We start from the raw sequence: 20223 nt of genomic DNA on the forward strand, positions 1-20223 counted from the left end.
GCTACTCCATGAATGGCTAAATGGACACATCAAATAGGCTAGACTAGTCGAGTTCACAATCTTTGTGGATTATTGAAGACCAAGGCCCATACTACCGTTATACTGAGTATAAAGCATTGTCAGTATGGCATGCCAATGACACCAAAACGTAATTCAAATATATCCTCCAGATCCAATGAGTTCCGTGTGATATCAGATCGGTAAATGTAGTGTAGTGGCGCATACTAATTCGGACGCGGATAGCTTGACCGTGGATTTCCGAGAGTCGCATAGCTTGAATGCAGTAAATGGACTGTACCAACAAGAGAAGAATACACTCACAAACATGTTTTTCAAAGACTCACCTTTTCCAAAATGTTTTACATATGTTGTTACTATTGTCTGGGGGTTTGATTATGATAGGCTTTAGTCTACTAAAATGTAGCCATTTATTTTTTGCATAGTGTATATCCCCCACACCTCTCTGCTCGTGACACTGAAAACCCACCCCTCTTCTCTGGTGAAAGCAAGGTAGGCTGCTGGATTCTCAGCTGGTTCGAAGTTGGCCAGTATGCAATGATGGCGTTACATGTCAACAATAGAGATGCTTACTATCAGAGTGCCGATTATTACAGAAATTCGCAGCCTTTGAACTATGGGGATAGCAGCTATTATTTTTCCCGATTACCAGGTAAGAAAAGGGTCTCATTCATTGCTGTCAGTGACCGTGACACTGCGAATTGATGGATGCATATTTGCAGCCTCAGCTACAGTGCAACAACCAGTGCTGATTGAAGGGGGTTTATCCAAACGGCATCTTGGTATTATAGGTTGTAGTAGGCTATACAGATATAAATACAGTTGGTTGAGGTTGAGCCTACTCATTGATTGGAAGAGATTCGACCAAGTACAGCCATGTTGAAATTACATCTGAAATAAGAGGTATCGTAGGTTTCTGATCAATTCAACCCCAAAGATATGCGAACCTAAGTTAGTTAATTTGTTATATCCACAGCACCCTCTGTGCTTCTTCCAGTGAATGTGTGATGCGGTGGACAGCTGTTTCATGTAAAATCAACTAAAGTGATAATAGTCAGATCAGTGGGTGTAGAATTACAGTATGGTCTGCTTGTTTAGAGGGATGAGCATGGTCTTTATTGACAGTCTCTGTTCCCAAATCTTGAAATGGAATTCTGTCGACTCTTGTCATAGCACAAGCTCCTTGACACAACATGCTGTGTGTACATTATTCACATCATGATGATTAGTTTATTAATCAAATGCACAGGGTCACAGATGTAATTGCAGGGTACAGTGACATTCTTAAGCTCCGAGCTCCAACAGTGCAGGCCAAAAATGTAACAATAATATAATAATAATAATAATGTATACATATTTACAACTGTAACAATGATAAAAGTCCATTGGGTGTTGGGGCAGGGTGAATGTCTGTTTGGGAAGTGGGGAGTGATGAAAGCGGGGAGAACAGGCCCTGGCTCGGGTGGCTGAGGTCCTTAAATGATCTTCTTGGCCTTCCTGTGACACTTGGTGTTGTAGGTGTCCTGGAGGGCAGGCAGTGTGCATCCAATGGTGCGTTCGGCTGAGCGTACAGCCCTCGGTAGAGCCTTGCAGTCAGCGGCGGTGGAGTTGCCATACCAGGCTGTGATGCAGCCTGACAGTATGCTCTCGATGGTGCTCCTGTAGAACACTGTGTGGGCCCTCTGGGACAGGCCGAATTTCTTCAGCCTCCTGAAGTTGAAGAGTCCCTTTTGTGCCTTCACCACAGTGTCTGTGTGGTTTGACCATTTCAGCTCCTCTGAGATGTGTACGGCGAGAAAATTTACGCGGTTGACCGCCCTGTTGATGAGGATAGGGGTGTGTCCAGCCGGGTTCCTCCTGGAGTCCACAATCAGCTCCTTTGTTTTGCTGACATTGGGGGAGAGGTTGTTTACCTGGTACCACACCGTCAGAGTGCCTACCTCCTCTCTGTAGGCCGTCGCATCATTGTTGGTAATCAGGCCTACTACTGTCATGTCGTCAGTGAACTTGATGATGGAGTTGATGGTGATGGTGCTTATGCTGATAATAATTATGATGAATAACAGCTTGGGTCTGGACTTGAGTTTACCTTGTTATCCAGCAATGTTGTCTTAAGTTATTAAACCTGTTATAGATCGCATACTCTGTCTGTTGTAATGAGATACAATGGCATTGTCCCCTGAAATAGGTTGACAGATCTTAGTCTGATAGGTTGACATCCTTGGTGATGTTATAAATGTTTGATAAGCAGCCTCATTGTGTGCTTTACCCTGATTTGCTGTAGCTTTATTGGTAAAAATATATATATTGATAGATTGATAATTTAGCGTTGTCTATTGATATACACTAATTTTAGCCTGTATCCAGAGTCCCCAATTACATTCAGCCCATATGCCTCTCTATTTATGTGTAGGAATACTTGATAACAGATTCCCTAAATTAAAATCACTTTGAGCTCATTTCCTGGTGATCTTACAGTCTTTTATGTCCAAGAACAAGTATGTACAGTATATATATTTTTTCTCAGCAAGCTTATACACCCTGTGTATAGTCTAATTATCAACCATCCCTCTCTTGAACTGGCAGTAATGAGTCCTTTCAGATGGCTAGCTGTCAATAGCCTAACTGCTACGATGCCATTTCTAACTAGGCTAACTAATGGGTAAATATTTAAGCCTCAATTCATCTGTTTTATCTGCATGACTGAGTGTTAGTAAAATACCATAAACCTCAGGGTTTTTCAACAGATTTCAATGCTAAAACCAAGTCTCCACCGTGTGTCCCTGCAAGGCATTGAACATAAGAATTAAACAGGAAGTCTTTATGAGTTCCCTTCAAGCTTTCTCCATTCAAAGACTAGTCATGCACATCATTCCAGTGCATGAGGCATACACTCTTCGCTCCACAATTCATGTGGCAGAGGAACACAGTGTAAAAGGCATGAAATAACTATACGTTTGTGAAGGGCTATTCAACTTTTGAAGGTTTTTGGTTCTTTCTTTCATCTGCACACATACCAAATGAAAGAATTAGAACCCTCCACTTTAAGACCCAAGAAGACCTTTCCTTAAAATACTTTTCTCCAACTCAGAGACCAAAGGCCATCCCTCTTGATACATGGCCAATGACTACTCGTTAATTTCCCCAGGACTTCCATTTTATGTGAAATCCCAGGGTTAAGCCTCAGGAGGAGTGTTATGTACCCAAGATGAGAAAAGAGGACTTCGACTCTGACCTTGGGCTATGACAATGTAGGTTCCTGGGACTATTTTTGGGATTAGGCTATATTCTCCAGTGAACATGTGATTCAGGTTTGTCTCCTCGTTACTCTGCAAGGAGAAATAATAGCAGTTATACAGCATACTGCGCTTCAAGGCTAAGCAGATTAGTGTTTTTTTCTACTTCATTGCAATACCCAGAAAAAATATTTAGAAAGTGAGCAATTTTCTTGAATTATTTTATTCACACTCATATTAAAGCATTTTTAGGTGTTTAGGCTACATTATGACATTTATCAGAATAACATTGATGTACACGTTGTCGACCTACAATTGCCGGAGCATCCTTTAGTTTGTTGTTATCGGAAAGTTCCATTTCAAGCATGCCATTCACTTGGTGTCACTGCATGGCTGCTGGAATCCAAAACATCCTACACTGTTATTTTAGGTCTATGAATCACTGTTGTTGGGTCTCCCATCTGAGACGATACAGTGGAAACATCAGACATGAGCGCAGCTGCTGACCCAACCCCCACCCTTATATGCAGAAAAAATTTGGCCACACATGAGTGCCTGAAATGTACCCAGTCAAGTAGGCAATGGTCTGTTTGAATCAGCAGCATATCAAGAAATGCTTGAGGAACTTATTGTCGCAAGGAGCAGAGCTGTGAAACCCACTATTGTTTTATTTGTTAGTGTCTGTTTCCCCAGGGAAATATGAACACAGTTGACGACTATAGTTATTGCATCCACCAAATGTTATATAACCATTACATGCCTATCCTACATTTTAAAGTATATGATTGATTCTAATGCTTTGCAATCATTGCATTGGCCCTCAGGACCAGAGTCTATGCTGAAGCCTTCACTGAGCCTATTTGGCCAGCAGCAGCCACTGTTCCAGCCAATGCCTCCTACACATACCCTTGGACCCCCTCCACAGACCCTTGGACCCCCTCCACAGACCCTCGGACCCCCTCCACAGACCCTCGGACCCCCTCCACAGACCCTTGGACCCCCTCCACAGACCCTCGGACCCCCTCCACCAGTAGTAGTGACCCCGGACCCCCTCCGTTTCCCCCTCTCCAGTCTTCTGTCTGCCAAACCTCCCGCTCACCTCCAGCTGGTGCAGGGGCCCCCCTGCCCTGTCCCACCTTCCACTGCCCAGGCGACCCTCAGCAGCAGGCCCCAGGAGAAAGATGCTCAGATCGGGGCCACAGACCAGGACGCTACCTTGGAGGAGCTGTGTAAGCCTCTGTACTGCAAACTGTGCAACGTCACCCTCAATTCTGCTCAGCAGGCACAGGCCCACTACCAGGTGAGCTGGTTTACTGTACATGTAGCTTGTACCGTATCTTATCCACCAGCAGGCTGTTTCTGTCAATATGCGGTAGCAATTGAGCCTGGGGACAAGCTTACTTGTAGGCCTACCCCAACACATACAGTTGAAGTCAGAAGTTTACATACACTTAGGTTGGATTCATTTAAACTCGTTTTTCAACCACTGCACAAATGTCTTGTTAACAAACTATAGTTTTGGCAATTCGGTTAGGACATCTACTTTGTGCATGACGCAAGTAATTTTTCCAACAATTGTTTACAGACAGATTATTTCACTTATAATTCACTGTATCACAAGTCCAGTGGGTCAGAAGTATACATACACTAAGTTGACTGTGCCTTTAAACAGCTTGGAAAATTCCTGTAAACGATGTTATGGCTTTAGAAGCTTCTGATCATCATTTGAGTCAATTGGAGGTGTACCTGTGGATTTATTTCAAGGCCTACCTTCAAACTCAGTGCCTCTTTGTTTGACATCATGGGAAAATCAAAAGAAATCAGCCAAGACCTCAACATTTTTTTGTAGACCTCCACAAGTCTGGTTCATCCTTGGGAGCAATTTCCAAACGCCTGAAGGTACCACATTCATCTGTACAAATAATAGTACGCAAGTATAAACACCATGGGACCACGCAGCCGTCATACTGCTCAGGAAGGAGACGTGTTCTGTCTCCTAGAGATGAACGTACTTCGGTGCGAAAAGTGCAAATCAATTCCAGAACAACAGCAAAAGACCTTGTGAAGATGCTGGAGGAAACAGGTGCAAAAGTCTATATCCACAGTAAAAACGAGTCCTATATCACTGTAACTTGAAAGGTCACCCAGCAAGGAAGAAGCCACTGCTCCAAAACCGACATAAAAAAGCCAGACTTCGTTTTGCAACTGCACATGGGGACAAAGATCGTACTTTTTGGAGAAATGTCCTCTGGTCTGATGAAACGAAAATAGAACTGTTTGGTCATAATGACCATCATTATGTTTGGAGGAAAAAGGGAGATGCTGTCACGTTCCTGACCTATTTCTGTTAGTTTGTTGTATGTGTTAGTTGGTCAGGAAGTGAGTTTGGGTGGGCATTCTATGTTGTCTGTTTCTATGTTGGTTTATGGGTTGCCTGGTATGGCTCTTAATTAGAGGCAGATGTTTGGCGTTCCTCTAATTAAGAGTCATATTTAGGTAGGTTGTTTCACAGTGTTCGTTGTGGGTGGTTGTCTCCTGTGTCTGTGTTTGTCGCACCATACGGGACTGTTCGGTTTGTTTGTTCTTCGTCATTTATGTGTAGGCTATTTTCCCTGTTCATGCGTTCTCGTGTTTATGTCAGTTCGTCGTCCAGGTCTGTCTACACCGTTTGTTATTTTGTTAGTTTAGTCAAGTTCGTGTTTTCGTGTTTTTCTTTAATAAATCATGTCTTCAAACTCCGCTGCATTTTGGTTCAATCCCTGCTCCTCCTCTTCTGATGAAGAGGAAGAGGAAAACCGTTACAGAACCACCCACCGATCCAGAACCAAGCGGCGTGAAGTCGAGCAGTGGCCTGCTACACAGGAATCATGGACTTGGGAGGAAGTATTGGAGGGTAATGGACACTGGGCTCACATTGGGGAATATCGCCGCGCTCGTGAGGAGATGGAGGCAGCGAGAGCCCAAGAGCGGTGGTATGAGGAGGCAGCAAGGAGACGTGGCTGGAAGCCCGAGAGGAGACCCAAAAAAATTCTTGGGGGGGGGGGGGGGTAAGAGGTAGTGGGCCGAGGGCAGGTAGGAGACCTGCGCCCACTTCCCAGGCTTACCGTGGAGAGCGGGAGTACGGGCAGACGCCGTGTTACGCAGTAGAGCGCACGGTGTCTCCTGTACGAGTGCATAGCCCAGTGCGGGTTATTCCACCTCCCCGCACTGGTAGGGCTAGATTGGGCATTGAGCCAGGTGTCATGAGGCCGGCTCAACGCGTCTGGTCTCCAGTGCGTCTCCTCGGGCCGGCTTACATGGCACCAGCCTTACACATGGTGTCCCCGGTTCGCCTACATAGCCCGGTGCGGGTTATTCCACCTCCCCGCACTGGTCGGGCGACGGGGAGCATTCAACCAGGTAAGGTTGGGCAGGCTCGGTGCTCAAGGGAGCCAGTACGCCTGCACAGTCCGGTATTTCCGGCACTACCTCCCCGCCCCAGCCCAGTACCACCAGTGCCTACACTACGCACCAGGCTTCCAGTGCGTTTTCAGAGCCCTGTTCCTCCTCCACGCACTCTCCCTATGGTGCGTGTCTCCAGCCCAGTGCCTCCAGTTCCGGCACCGCGCACTAAGCCACCTGTGCGTCTCCTAAGTCCTGTGCACACTGTTGTTTCTCCCCGCACTCGTCCTGAGGTGCGTGCCCTCAGTCCGGTACCACGCACCAGGCCTATAGTGCGCTTCGAAGGGTCATTGTGCCCTGTCCCTGCTCCCCGCACTAGGCTTGAAGTGCGTGTCCTCAGTCAGGTGCCTCCAGTTCCGGCACCACGCACCAAGCCTACAGTGCGTCTCAGCCGGCCAGAGTCTGCCGTCTGCCCAACGGCGCATGAACTGCCTGTCTGCCATGAGCCTGCAAAGCTGCCCGTCTGCCATGAGCCTACAGAGCCTTCCGCCAGACAGGAGCAGCCAGAGCCTTCCGCCAGACAGGAGCAGTCTGAGCCATCCGTCTCCGCAGCGCCGTCTGAGCCATCCGTCTCCGCAGCGCCGTTTGAGCCATCCGTCTCCCCAGCGCCGTCTGAGCCATCCGTCTCCCCAGCGCCGTCTGAGCCATCCGTCTGTCCCGAGCCATTAGAGCCGCCCGTATGTCCTGAGCCGTCAGAGCCGATAGTCAGTCAGGAGCCGCTAGAGCCAGTCGTCAGTCAGGATCTGCCAGAGCCGCCAACCAGACAGGATCTGCCAGAGCCGCCAACCAGACAGGATCTGCCAGAGCCGCCAACCAGACAGGATCTGCCAGAGCCTTCAGTGAGCCATGAGCGTCCAGAGCCGTCAGTGAGCCATGAGCGTCCAGAGCCGTCAGTGAGCCATGAGCGTCCAGAGCCGTCAGCCAGCCATGAGCGTCCAGAGCCGTCAGCCAGCCATGAGCGTCCAGAGCCGTCAGCGAGCCATGAGCGTCCAGAGCCGTCAGCCAGCCATGAGCGTCCAGAGCCGTCAGCCAGTCATGAGCTGTCCCTCAGCCCAGAGCGGCTATTTATTCAGAACTGCCTCTCAGTCCAGAGCGGTCTCTCTGTCCGGAGCTGCCTTTCAGTCCGGAGTTGCCCCTCTATCCTGAGCTACCTCTCTATCCTGAGCTACCTCTCTATCCTGAGTTACCTCACTATCCTGAGCTATTCCTCTGTCCTGAGCTATCCCTCTGTCCCGGTGCTGCCCCTGGTGTCGATGTTACCAAAAGGATTTAGTGGGGGTAAGATGAGGGTGGTCATTCATAGGGGGAAATGGAAGCTGGGATTGACTATGGTGGGGTGGGGACCTCGCCCGGAGCCTGAGCCACCACCGTGGTCAGATGCCCACCCAGACCCTCCCCTAGACTTTGTGCTGGTGCGCCCGGAGTTCGCACCTTATGGGGGGGTTATGTCACGTTCCTGACCTATTTCTGTTAGTTTGTTGTATGTGTTAGTTGGTCAGGAAGTGAGTTTGGGTGGGCATTCTATGTTGTCTGTTTCTATGTTGGTTTATGGGTTGCCTGGTATGGCTCTTAATTAGAGGCAGGTGTTTGGCGTTCCTCTAATTAAGAGTCATATTTAGGTAGGTTGTTTCACAGTGTTCGTTGTGGGTGGTTGTCTCCTGTGTCTGTGTTTGTCGCACCATACGGGACTGTTCGGTTTGTTTGTTCTTCGTCATTTATGTGTAGGCTATTTTCCCTGTTCATGCGTTCTCGTGTTTATGTCAGTTCGTCGTCCAGGTCTGTCTACACCGTTTGTTATTTTGTTAGTTTAGTCAAGTTCGTGTTTTCGTGTTTTTCTTTAATAAATCATGTCTTCAAACTCCGCTGCATTTTGGTTCAATCCCTGCTCCTCCTCTTCTGATGAAGAGGAAGAGGAAAACCGTTACAGATGCTTGCAAGCCGAAGAAAACCATCCCAATCGTGAAGCACGGGGGTGGCAGCATCATGTTGTGGGGGTGCTTTGCTGCAGGAGGGACTGGTGCACTTCACAAAATGGATGGCGTCATGAGGAAGGAAAATTATGTGGATATATTGAAGCAACATCTCTAGACATCCGTCAGGAAGTTAAAGCTTGGTTGCAAATGGGTCTTCCAAATGGACAATGACCCCAAGCATACTTCCAAAATTGTGGTAAAATGGCTTAAGGACAACAAAGTCAAGGTATTGGAGTGGCCATCACAAAGCCCTGACCTCAATCCCATAGAAAATGTGTAGGCAGATCTGAAAAAGAGTGTGCGAGCAAGGAGGCCTACAAACCTGACTCGGTTACACCAGCTCTGTCAGGAGGAATGGGCCAAAATTCACCCAACTTATTATGGGAAGCTGCTGGAAGGCTACCCGAAACGTTTGACCCAAGTTAAACAATTAAGGGAAATGCTACCAAATACTAATTGAGTGTATATAAACTTCTGACCCACTGGGAATGTGATGAAAGAAACAAAAGCTGAAATAAATCATTCTCTCTACTATTATTCTGACATTTCACATTCTTAAAATAAAGTGGTGATCCTAACTGACCTAAGACAGGGAATTTTTACGAGGATTAAATGTCAGGAATTGTGAAAAATAGTTTAAATGTATTTGGCTAAGGTGTATGTAAACTTCTGACTTCAACTGTATGTTTTGATGGCAGCAAATGCTTCTCATCATGCATCAACTACATTGTGTCAAACATGAAATGTCAATGTTTGTTTATTTGGCATATCAGCCATCACTGATGTACTGATGATGGTGATGATGCTCATAATTCGCAATATGGCGCTATGGTGATGACAGTGCAATGAGTGGACTGAGCTGTGGGATTGAATCACCCGTTGTCTCTTTTCCAGGGAAAAAACCACAGTAAGAAGCTGAGAAATTTCTATGCAGGGAGCCAGCAGTCACCTGCCATCAGGATTCCGGAGGTAATAGAGCCACTTTCCCAGCAACCCCTCACGACTCCACCAACTGACAGTGCAACTCCCAAACAGGTAAAGCTTGGCGTTGGCACACAATGAATGTGTTATTGTTCAGGAAACTATAATACTGTATGAACAAGTCCAAGTTCTGTGAATTTTCAGCACATTCACGGTTTGGATCTCTGTTGTTGATCTGGAGAACTGCAATCAAATAGAATCGGCTCATAAGAAACAACATGATGGTTTGTAGAAAACTGTCAGCACTGTATGTTTTAACTCTTTTGATACTGTATGTAGCTTTGAACTGGCAGGAGTATCATTTAGGCTGGTAAAAAAAAGAGCCCTTTTTTAAAAACTCACTCTTTCTTTTTTTGTTCAGCCGGTGTCATTCATGGGTGCCAGCAGGGTGATCTTAGCCACGGAGAACGACTACTGCAAGCTGTGTGATGCCTCGTTCAGCTCCCCTGCCGTGGCTCAGGCACACTACCAGGGCAAGAACCATTCCAAGAGACTGCGGCTGGCTGAGGCCCAGCAGAGCAGTAGCATCCTGTGAGTCTGTGGTGTCACTACTGGTTCCCCACCCAACACCAGGAAGACAAACAACAGATGCAACATGCGCATGGCTAATAAATACTCAAACATAGAAATCCTGCCCCTTCAGCCATGCCCTGTTAAATGAAATTCAAACCAGATACAGTTGAAGTCGGAAGTTTACATACACCTTAGCCAAATACATTTAAACTCAGTTTTTCACAATTCCTGACATTTAATCCTCGTAAAAATTCCCTGTCTTAGGTCAGTTAGGATCATCACTTTATTTTAAGAATGTGAAATGTCAGAATAATAGTAGAGAGAATGATTTATTTCAGCTTTAGTTTTTTTCATCACATTCCCAGTGGGTCAGAAGTTTACATACACTCAATTAGTATTTGGTAGCATTGCCTTTAATTGTTTAACTTGGGTCAAATGTTTCGGGTAGCCTTCCAACAGCTTCCCATAATAAGTTGGGTGAATTTTGGCCCATTCCCCCATGACAGAGCTGGTGTAACTGAGTCAGGTTGGTAGGCCTCTTTGCTCGCACACTCTTTTTCAGATCTGCCTACACATTTTCTATGGGATTGAGGTCAGGGCTTTGTGATGGCCACTCCAATACCTTGACTTTGTTGTTCTTAAACCATTTTGCCACAACTTTGGAAGTATGCTTGGGGTCATTGTTCATTTGGAAAACCCATTTGCAACCAAGCTTTAACTTCCTGACTGATGTTTTGAGATGTTGCTTCAATATATCCACATAATTTTCCATCCACATAATTTTCCTGCCTCATGATGCCATCTATTTTGTGAAGGTCACCAGTCCTCCTGCAGCAAAGCACCCCCACAACATGATGCTGCCACTCCCGTGCTTCACGATTGGGATGGTGTTCTTTGGCTTGCAAGTATCCCCCTTTTTCCTCCAAACATAATGATGGTCATTATGGCCAACCAGTTCTATTTTTGCTTCATCAGACCAGAGGACATTTCTCCAAAAAGTATGATCTTTGTCCCCATGTGCAGTTACAAACCGTAGTCTGGCTTTTTTATGTCGGTTTTGGAGCAGTGGCTTCTTCCTTGCTGAGTGACCTTTCAGGTTATGTCGATATAGGACTCGTTTTACTGTGGATATAGATACTTTTGTACCTGTTTCCTCCAGCATCTTCACAAGGTCCTTTGCTGTTGTTCTGGAATTGATTTGCACTGAAGCAAGTTCATCTCTAGGAGACAGAACGCATCTCCTTCCTGAGGAGTATGAAGGCTGCGTTGTCCCATGGTGTTTATACTTGCTTGCTATTGTTTGTACAGATGAACGTGGTACCTTCAGGCGTTTGGAAGTTGCTCCCAAGGATGAACCAGACTTGTGAAGGTCTACAATTTTTTTCCTCTGAGGTCTTGGCTGATTTCTTTTGATTTTCCCATGATGTCAAGCAAAGAGGCACTGAGTTTGAAGGTAGGCCTTGACATACATCCATAGGTACACCTTCAATTGGCTCAAATTATGTCAATTTACCTATCAGAAGCTTCTAAAGCCATGACATCATTTTTCTGGAATTTTCCAAGCTGTTTAAAGGCACAGTCAACTTAGTGTATGTATACTTCTGACCCACTGGACTTGTGATACAGTGAATTATAAGTGAAATAATCTGTCTGTAAACAATTGTTAGAAAAATTACTTGTGTCATGCACAAAGTAGATGTCCTAACCGACTTGCCAAAACTATAGTTTGTTAACAAGACATTTGTGGAGTGGTTGAAAAACAAGTTTTAACGACTCCAACATAAGTGTATGTAAACTTCCGACTTCAACTGTATGTTTTAATCCTTCCGTTTAAAGTAAAAATGCCATAGCATGTGATAGATGCATTCCATTATTTTGTCCATCATAGTAACTGTTATTGTTAGGTTGGCTGTTTGATTTATTAACTAAATATCGGAGACTTTGCTCTCAGTAACTTGATCCATCAATTTTTCAGAGAGTCGACTGAGTGTGTCCAGAGGCGTCCGAGGAAAGAGGGGAGCGAGTACAGGTTTATCAAGAACCGTAGGACCCCACAGTTGCCTATTGCCGTGCCAGGTACAGCACACTGAAACAAAGACATACCGGTAATAAAGAATGACCAAACAGCAAATTACTTTACAGGGGAAAACTTGTTGTAATTCCACAATTTTGTTGTGAAGGTCAGATGTAAGTAAAGTAAGTAAGGATTGACCGAGCCAGAACGGCTCATAAAGATCAGATGATTCAGGGATATTCCTAGTCTTGAGAATGTATACTTTACTGTATGTTTGAGAGCAGAGGTGGTTGCCCATTTCCTATTTATTGATACCAATGAAGCTTTTGACAGCTGGTGGAGGCTATTGTTTTCTACTCCATGGTCATAGCAGCAGTGAACAGCCGCCTCTCATCACCACCTTTGAAGGGGAAATGCTCTGTAAGAAAGTTAAGGGGTTGGCTGAGGCTGGTCAGTCACTAAGCACAGACCCGGCACCAGGGCTTTGGATATGTAAACCGATACAGCAACCCACGTCAGCTCTGCTGCCCCACAGACGTCACACAGCCAGCTCAGGTGGCGAGAGTCCATTAGACAGACCCCTCACTGTCTATTGTCTGCCCAGTATCCACTTCCGATCCCCCACTCCACATACCTTCCACCATGGCCTACTCCCTCTTGATGAATCATAGGACACAACTGCACCCCCTCTCCTCCCTTCCCTTGCCTCCCCTCAGGGCTCAGAGACTTTGCTGATTTAAATGTCCTTTATGGACAATTCCAGAAATAGAGGTGTTTAAAACTCTCTCAGATAGAAAATGTAGTTTGTCTGTCAGAGTTACTCTGCAAAGGCCTGTGATGGTTCCCTCCAGACATACACGCAGATACAGCAGAGCATTTATTCTCTATCCAGCATGCATCCATTCTCCTAAGAGAGCACCACAGTGGAGGTGTCATAATACCCCAAAAACCTAGTGGTCAAACAGGGAATAAGTTCCAATCGTTTTTCCACCATTTATTTTTCCAATAGGGGATTTTAGAAACACTTCAAATAAGGAACGTGTTTTGTGTAGGCTTAACCTGGCATGATGTTTTGATAACCATGTAAATCTCTATCGGACAAGGTGATTTTTATCAGTATATTTGGCTCTGTTTACTCTCAGATTCGAAATTGCTACTTAGCATCAAATTAGACATGCAAAACTACAAATCCCTGCAAGCTCCTGCACATCATCTCCAGCTGATACCTTTGCTAACAGGTATTGTGTCAATTTAAAACTTGCACAAGACATTTCACAGAATTGTTCATTAAAGAAATGTAGCCTATTTATTCATTACTACATTTAACTAACATTAGATAGTTAATCCAGAGATTCTTACCTTTGCCTCGATACGGCTTTCTCGTCCACATCATCATGGCATTTGTAGTTCTTTATGATAGCCATCTTAGCAGCTAATTATAATTTCATTTTTGGGGGGTAAATACAGGCAAATATTGATAAAAGTCACCTTGTCCTAGAGAGATTTACACGGTTATCAAAAGGTCACACCAACGTAAACCTACACAAAACACAGCCCTTATTATAAGTGTTTCTAAAATGAGAAAAATTAATGGTGGAAAATGATTGGAACCATTTCCTTGTTTGACCGCTAGATTTTATGGGTATTATGACTCATACTGTGGTACTCTATGAGGGACACATTTGTATTTCTTCTTGTAACATTCATATGACCATGGCAGTGGAAAGCTTATCCTATTTATGCACAGCCAGCCTTCCATCCCCTGTAGCACCTGGCATCCTTCTGCCACTCCCATCTTCTGGTATTGTGTTCACTGGTGAGCAGCATCTCACTCACTCTCCATCATTTTAATGAGGTTATCCTCTCCTCTGATGGTGTGTATGTCTTGGTGTGTGTCCCAGGCCCCTACTACAACCCCCGGCCCAGGCAGAGGATCCCCAGGGACCTGGCCATGTGTGTGACGCCCAGCGGCCAGTTCTACTGCTCCATGTGCAACTCTGGGGCCAGCGAGGAGGCCGACTTCCGCCTGCACCTGGAGAGCAAGCAGCACAAGAGCAAGGTGTCGGAGCAGCGCTACCGCAGCGAGATGGAGAATCTGGGCTACACTTAAGAAGGCAGCGCCGCAGCACGGGGAGGAGAGGGGATGGAGGAAGGGGGAGGGGGAGGCAACGACTATCTTCATCATGCACTGTACGCTAGAGGCCAGTAGAATGGGTAGAGACTATGTTCTGCAGCAAACTAAAATGTGTGGAAGAGGAGGGTACATTTATGTAAATTATATACATAAACCACTCTTCCACTCTTTTCCTTAATGTGTATAAGTTATTGATCTTCTGTTCGTGTTTTAGTTTGTTAATGTAGTGTACATATTTGAATGACATTTCTAGAAATCTTTTAAGGTGTGCACAGAATGTCCACCTGCTAGTACACTTGTGGATGTTTCACTCTTGCTTGATTCTGTATGCCTGTACTGACCCGAGCCTGTGTGTGATTACCATGCATTTTGCGTCTCAGATGAAACCAGGGATTTGTCCATATTTCACGCTGAATTTTACCCATAGTAGGCCTACATGAAGAACCTACCATGCTGTGGGGTATATTGGTGAAGATTTTATCTCACAATCGGTTTTCTTTCCCCGGTTTAAACCTTGTTATGACTAGGGCCAGGGACAATACCAGTATTGCGATACTAATAGCTTGGCAAGGAAACAAAACATGAAGTGAGTTAAACTTCTTTAGGAAAACAGCCCTAATGTTGGAAACAAAGATCATTATGTTGTCAACCAGAGTCACATTTATTTATTTCCAAGCTATAGCACATAATATTTTATTTACGGCAGATTTTTAAGGGACCAAAGTGTTTGGTCTGCTTTGTGTTTTCATGTTTGCCACGGAAAAAAATATCGCTATACTGGTATTGTCACAGCCTTAGTTATTATTTGAGTTTGAGTAGCTGGACATTTCCACACTATATATACAAAAGTATATGGACATCCCTTCAAATTTGTGGATTCTGCTATTTCAGCCACACCCATTGCTGACAGGTGTATAAAATCAAGCACACTGCAATCTCCATAGATTAACATTGGCAGTAGAATGGCCCTTACTGAAGAACTCAGTGACTTTGAACGTGGCACCATCATAGGATGCCACCTTTCCAACAAGTCAGTTCGTCAAGTTTCTGCCCTGCTTGAGCTGCCCCGGTTGTCTGTAAGTGCTGTTATTGTGAAGTGGAAACGTCTAGGAGCAACAAAAACTCCGCCGTGAAGTGGTAGGCCACACAAGCTCACAGAACGGTACCGGAAAGTGCTGAAGCGCGTAGCGCTTAAAATCGTCTGTCCTTGGTTGCAACACACTACCAAGTTTCAAACTGCAACGCCACAACAATAACAATCCCGTGCACAAAGCAAGGTCCATACAGAAATGGTTTGTGAGATCAATGTGGAAGAACTTGACTGGCCTCCACAGAGCCCTGACCTCAACTCCATCGAACACCTTTGGGATGAATTGGAACGCCGACTGCGAGCCAGGCCTAATCGCCCAACATATTGATGCCCATGATTTTGGAATGAGTTGTTCGACGAGCAGGTGTCCACATACCTTTGGTCATGTAGTGCGTGTGTAGTAGAAGAAAGAAAAGTTCTATTCCAGACTTCTACCAGACCAGGAGGCAGTTTCCCAAAAGCATCTTGTCTATAGTTTATAGAGAACTACGGGGATGTGACTACAGTAGGATCCTATGGTTCAAATGATGAACTTAGCCTTAAGATGCTTTTGGGAAACCGGGTCCAAGTGAATGTACTGTGATTGCGGTGACAATTATTTCTCCCAGCAGGCTTTGCACAAATTTTTAATTGGGTGGCTTAGGGTTATTTCCACAAGGCCTCTACTCTGTCTCAATGGATATTTTTTTTATTTATTTACAAAATCTGACTGACTGTTCTCTTTCCTTATGCATGTTTACATGGGTTTGGTACGATTCCAAGCATCCTGAACATCCCAGTAAACTCAGCCTTTTGTCCTGGTCCCTTATTATTATTGGATGCTGTAAAAGCCAGCTGCTGTAAGCTCCTGACTTCCCTATGGGAGGTCTGCTCTCCGAAAGCAGAGTACCTCAGGAGAATACAGAGCAGGACTATTTTTAATTGGGTGGCTTAGGGTTATTTCCACAAGGCCTCTACTCTGTCTCATTTAGAGCAAAGGGAGTTTAGGATTTGATACAAGACCAATTTGTTCAGATGAGAAACACAACCAAAGCTTGAGTTCATATTCCTACATATCTGCCCCTTTAAAGGGGCAATCAGCAGTTGCTACATCGATCTTTGGACTTATAAATAATTATATGTACCCATTGATTCTTGTACTTCATCAGAACCCAACATACAGTATAAGCTTGTTTTACCTCAATGTTTGTAAACAATGTAAATGTTAACAAACACTGTTTAGCCTGAAAACATTGTAGAAACTATAATTTACGTTCATGAATTTGAGAGATATAAAAAAAAAAAGCCCCATTCCTCAGTGTTTTTACCGAAACAGTGGCCGGGAAAACACTTTGTTATTATTTCAACTGCTGATTGGCACATCAACAAATAAATCGAGGCATTCATAGTTGGGTTACACTGGGCCTCTGATGATTTGCTTTTCTGTATCGTAAATGCCCTTGTAAACTATTTTAATATAGCCTTTTTTGTTGCTCTTGACCATAGTTTCTTTGTTTCTTTGTTTTAATTTAAGAAGTGTATTTTTTATCATTATTATTATATATCTTTTTAAAATGGTTTATATGATTTATATCGTTTTCTATTTATGAGTGTTTGTTTTTACAGACAATTAGCTGTATAAAAAATCTACTGTTATCTAATGTAGTTGAGGGTCATGTGCAACATCACTTTATTTGTACACAAATTATTATGTTATAATATTTCACTGTATAAATTATGTTTGTGAAATTTACATTTGTGCATGATATTATTAGAATATAAATATATTTAATTATTCAGAATATCCTACTAGTGGGAGTGTAGGAACTAGGCCAATTCTCCAGAGATAGAGACGGGACCATTATATTGGACACAAAGTACTGAATGGGAATGAGTTACATTAGTATTGCACTTGTTGTTATAGAGGAGATGGTGGATTTTTATACTGATTTGTTTTGATTAATGTTATTTGTTGAAGTTCTATTGATGCGTCTCGATCTGATTCATACCAAATGTTTACAGAGTGGTCTAAAGGGAAGTCGATCACATTTAATGTTGGATCCATCCAGGGCCAGCAAGTTAATTTCCTGCTATTCTACACATTTTGCCAAGGGGTGTAGAGATGTTGCAGTTTTAAAGCAAGTTTACTGCAATTCTACATATATTTCCATGGGGCCGTGAGAACCCCCCCCCCCCCCAAAATCATGCAATTCTACTCATTTTGCCATGGGGCAGACCTACATTAAATTAGTTTTACAGCTAATTTCATGAAATTTTACCCCCTTTTGCCATGGGGTGGAGAGAATGTTTTGCTGTTTTAAAGCTAATTTCCTGCAATTCTACACATTTTGCCATGACTTGTGCCATGTTAATATATCTGAGTGATAATGACTAACAAAATCAATGGGGGCCCCTTGGAGTTCAGAGCCCCTGGGCACGTGCCCTGCATCCCGGTCGGTATTTGGCCATGATTACTACAAGTTTAGATAGCTGGCTAGACTAACTTTTCTTGGGAGTTCAAACCAATGTAATTAAATGGGCTGCATTGAACATGTTACACATGAAGTGATCTACTTCATCTGGTTCATTGCTCAATTTAACCACCCAGAGCAAGGAAGCCTTTTCTATTTGGAACTAGCACAGCAGCTGAATTAACCACTTTCATAATGATACCTTTGAAGTCATAATATTATGCTAGTTTACAATTATGTAGCATACCACTTAAAATGGGAGTGTGTATCTCCCAAAACTTCAAGGAAGTTCCTCAGAGTGTATATTGTGGGTCTGAGTGCAATTCATTAGTCTAATGTGAGTAGTCATATCTCATTCAATGCTCTATTTCTGTTATAGTAAGTGGAGATGTGTTTGACTGCTGCGACACATCCATCCATGCTAGGCTGTGCAGGCTGTGTTGACTGTGCTAGTAGCTGTAGCTGTGCAGGCTGTGCTCTGTCCTCTGTGGCGTCAGGCAGGAGCCATTCCTTGCTGGGCGTAGTGTAGTGCTGCAGCAGCACATCTGTTTGCCGCTCTATCAGGAAGTGGTGACCCGGCATGGGAACTTACCCCAGGGAGATCCACACAGGCACAACAAACACTCTCCAAATGGAGCTCTGTGTATTCAGGCCATTATGGATATCCTCTCCTCAGCTACGTATGGCTGGCTCTGAGTTTGGCTCTCTATCTGCTGCTCAGAAATATCACCTCTCTAAGATAGATGGTTTTATAATGTCAGAGATAGTAAACTATATTTAGGGATAAGGGAATAAAATAAGCGTTAGCTGCAGTGCCTTTCTAATGCCACACAATTTCATATCATGGCTGCCTTGGGCGCAAACATGATTCTTCAGAACAATCGACTTCATTTCCATTGGAGGAAGAAATATTGCTGCTGGTGCAATATGGAAAATGTGTGATCCTAAGGCACCAATTCATTTGGATTGACTTCCCTTTAGAGAAAGTAATTGTATAACAATTATTTAATTGTCTTGAATGTATGTATATTTGAAGAATAACAGAATGAAAACAGTTGTTTTAGAAACTATTGGAACAATTATTTTAGTCACTGTACAATATTGGCTAACTATTTAATAAAAAATGTTATACTTGTTATTTGCTTGAGAGACTTGGTGGGGGATTGGGAGTTGCATTGGGGAGTGCATGTGTGTGAGAGAATGTGTGTATGGGCACATTGTATGACAGGGTCAGCTGACCAACTTGTGTTCCCTGTTAATATGGTGGTTTACAGTGTGCCCTGCAGGCATGATAACCGTTCTAATACTTAGCAGTGAGAAAAATAAAGCATCTCTCTGGTGAAATGTTGAACTTGGTTAGAAGCCAAAATATGTGCCTCAAATATCTTTGTTTTTTACCCCCTCTACTGATCAGATAAAGAATGGCAAAGATTAGGTTTTTTGAATGGATGATTGAAATTACTATTTAATAGGATACATTGTTTTCTAAATGTTGTGTAGTTCTAAAATATGGTGAATCCGTTTTTTTGGGATTGTAATGCTAATTGATTATTTACATAGCAACTACTTTGCTCTATTCTGATCGGTAAGATATTTGTTACTTGTTGAAAGAGAAAAGGAAGTAGTTGAGTTAATGCATTGCTGCTCTAGCTGTGGTCAGTTCATCATAAAATCTGCAAAAAGTAATCATTCTCCATCCAGTGTTTGTCTACATAGAGAGTCATCCATCCATCATCTAAAGAACCCTCAAACTACAGGACCCTCAGTCCCAGGAAATCAGGTTGGAACAAGCTTTTGTCATGATCTACATGGGCTGTGTGTATCATTTCACCATCTGCTTGTGGATTTAGTTTGGCTAATAGCCTATTCATAATGGCAAACCACTGATGAATCACTCCTGAACAATAGATAACTTACGTTTCAGATACCCAGATGTTCCAGGCAACCTCCTAGTAATGTATATGACTCTCTCTTGTTGAAAAATGCTTTTGAAGTCTACTGAGAGTTTAACTTTTTCTTAAAGGGAGAGTAAATACAGAGCATGAGGGTACTGGGCCTGGTGCCAGCCGGACAGATTAAATCCTTGATAGAGTTTAGAATATTTTCCCACTGATGCAAAGGGTGACCTCAGGAACCTGACAAAGATATGTTTTATATCTACTGTCTGGGTAAAATACTTATGATTTTACCAAAACTGAAAGTTGCCAGTTGGGGAATGACCATAGATTGTTGGGGGAATGAGGGTGAAAGAGCAAGGATGCCTATTGAGATATTGTCAGTGCAACATAAAAAGGAAATACATCAATGTCATTTCTTTATCAGATATTAGAACTACTGTCCTAAATGCATGGGCAGGATTCACAACCAAAATAC

The 20223-nt window shown here is 43.8% G+C and overlaps 1 protein-coding gene across 2 annotated transcripts; it reads left to right on the top strand.

The window, feature by feature from the left end:
- The first annotated feature begins 243 nt into the window (after positions 1-243).
- Positions 244-18988, top strand: LOC129810536 (zinc finger matrin-type protein 3-like). Of its 2 annotated transcripts, none has more exons than XM_055861109.1 (6): positions 244-670; positions 4079-4554; positions 9563-9703; positions 10011-10180; positions 12138-12238; positions 14078-18988. In XM_055861109.1, exons 1-6 carry the CDS (start codon positions 556-558, stop codon positions 14284-14286), a joined length of 1212 nt encoding a protein of 403 aa, XP_055717084.1. In that variant the 5' UTR covers positions 244-555; the 3' UTR covers positions 14287-18988. The 2 variants fall into 2 exon arrangements, with proteins under 2 accessions (XP_055717084.1, XP_055717085.1); XM_055861110.1 differs by having other exon boundaries at positions 245-510.
- Positions 18989-20223: the final 1235 nt, after the last annotated feature.

The sequence above is a fragment of the Salvelinus fontinalis genome, chromosome 14 (genome assembly GCF_029448725.1).
Source record: "Salvelinus fontinalis isolate EN_2023a chromosome 14, ASM2944872v1, whole genome shotgun sequence".
NCBI classification, from domain to species: Eukaryota; Metazoa; Chordata; class Actinopteri; order Salmoniformes; family Salmonidae; genus Salvelinus; species Salvelinus fontinalis.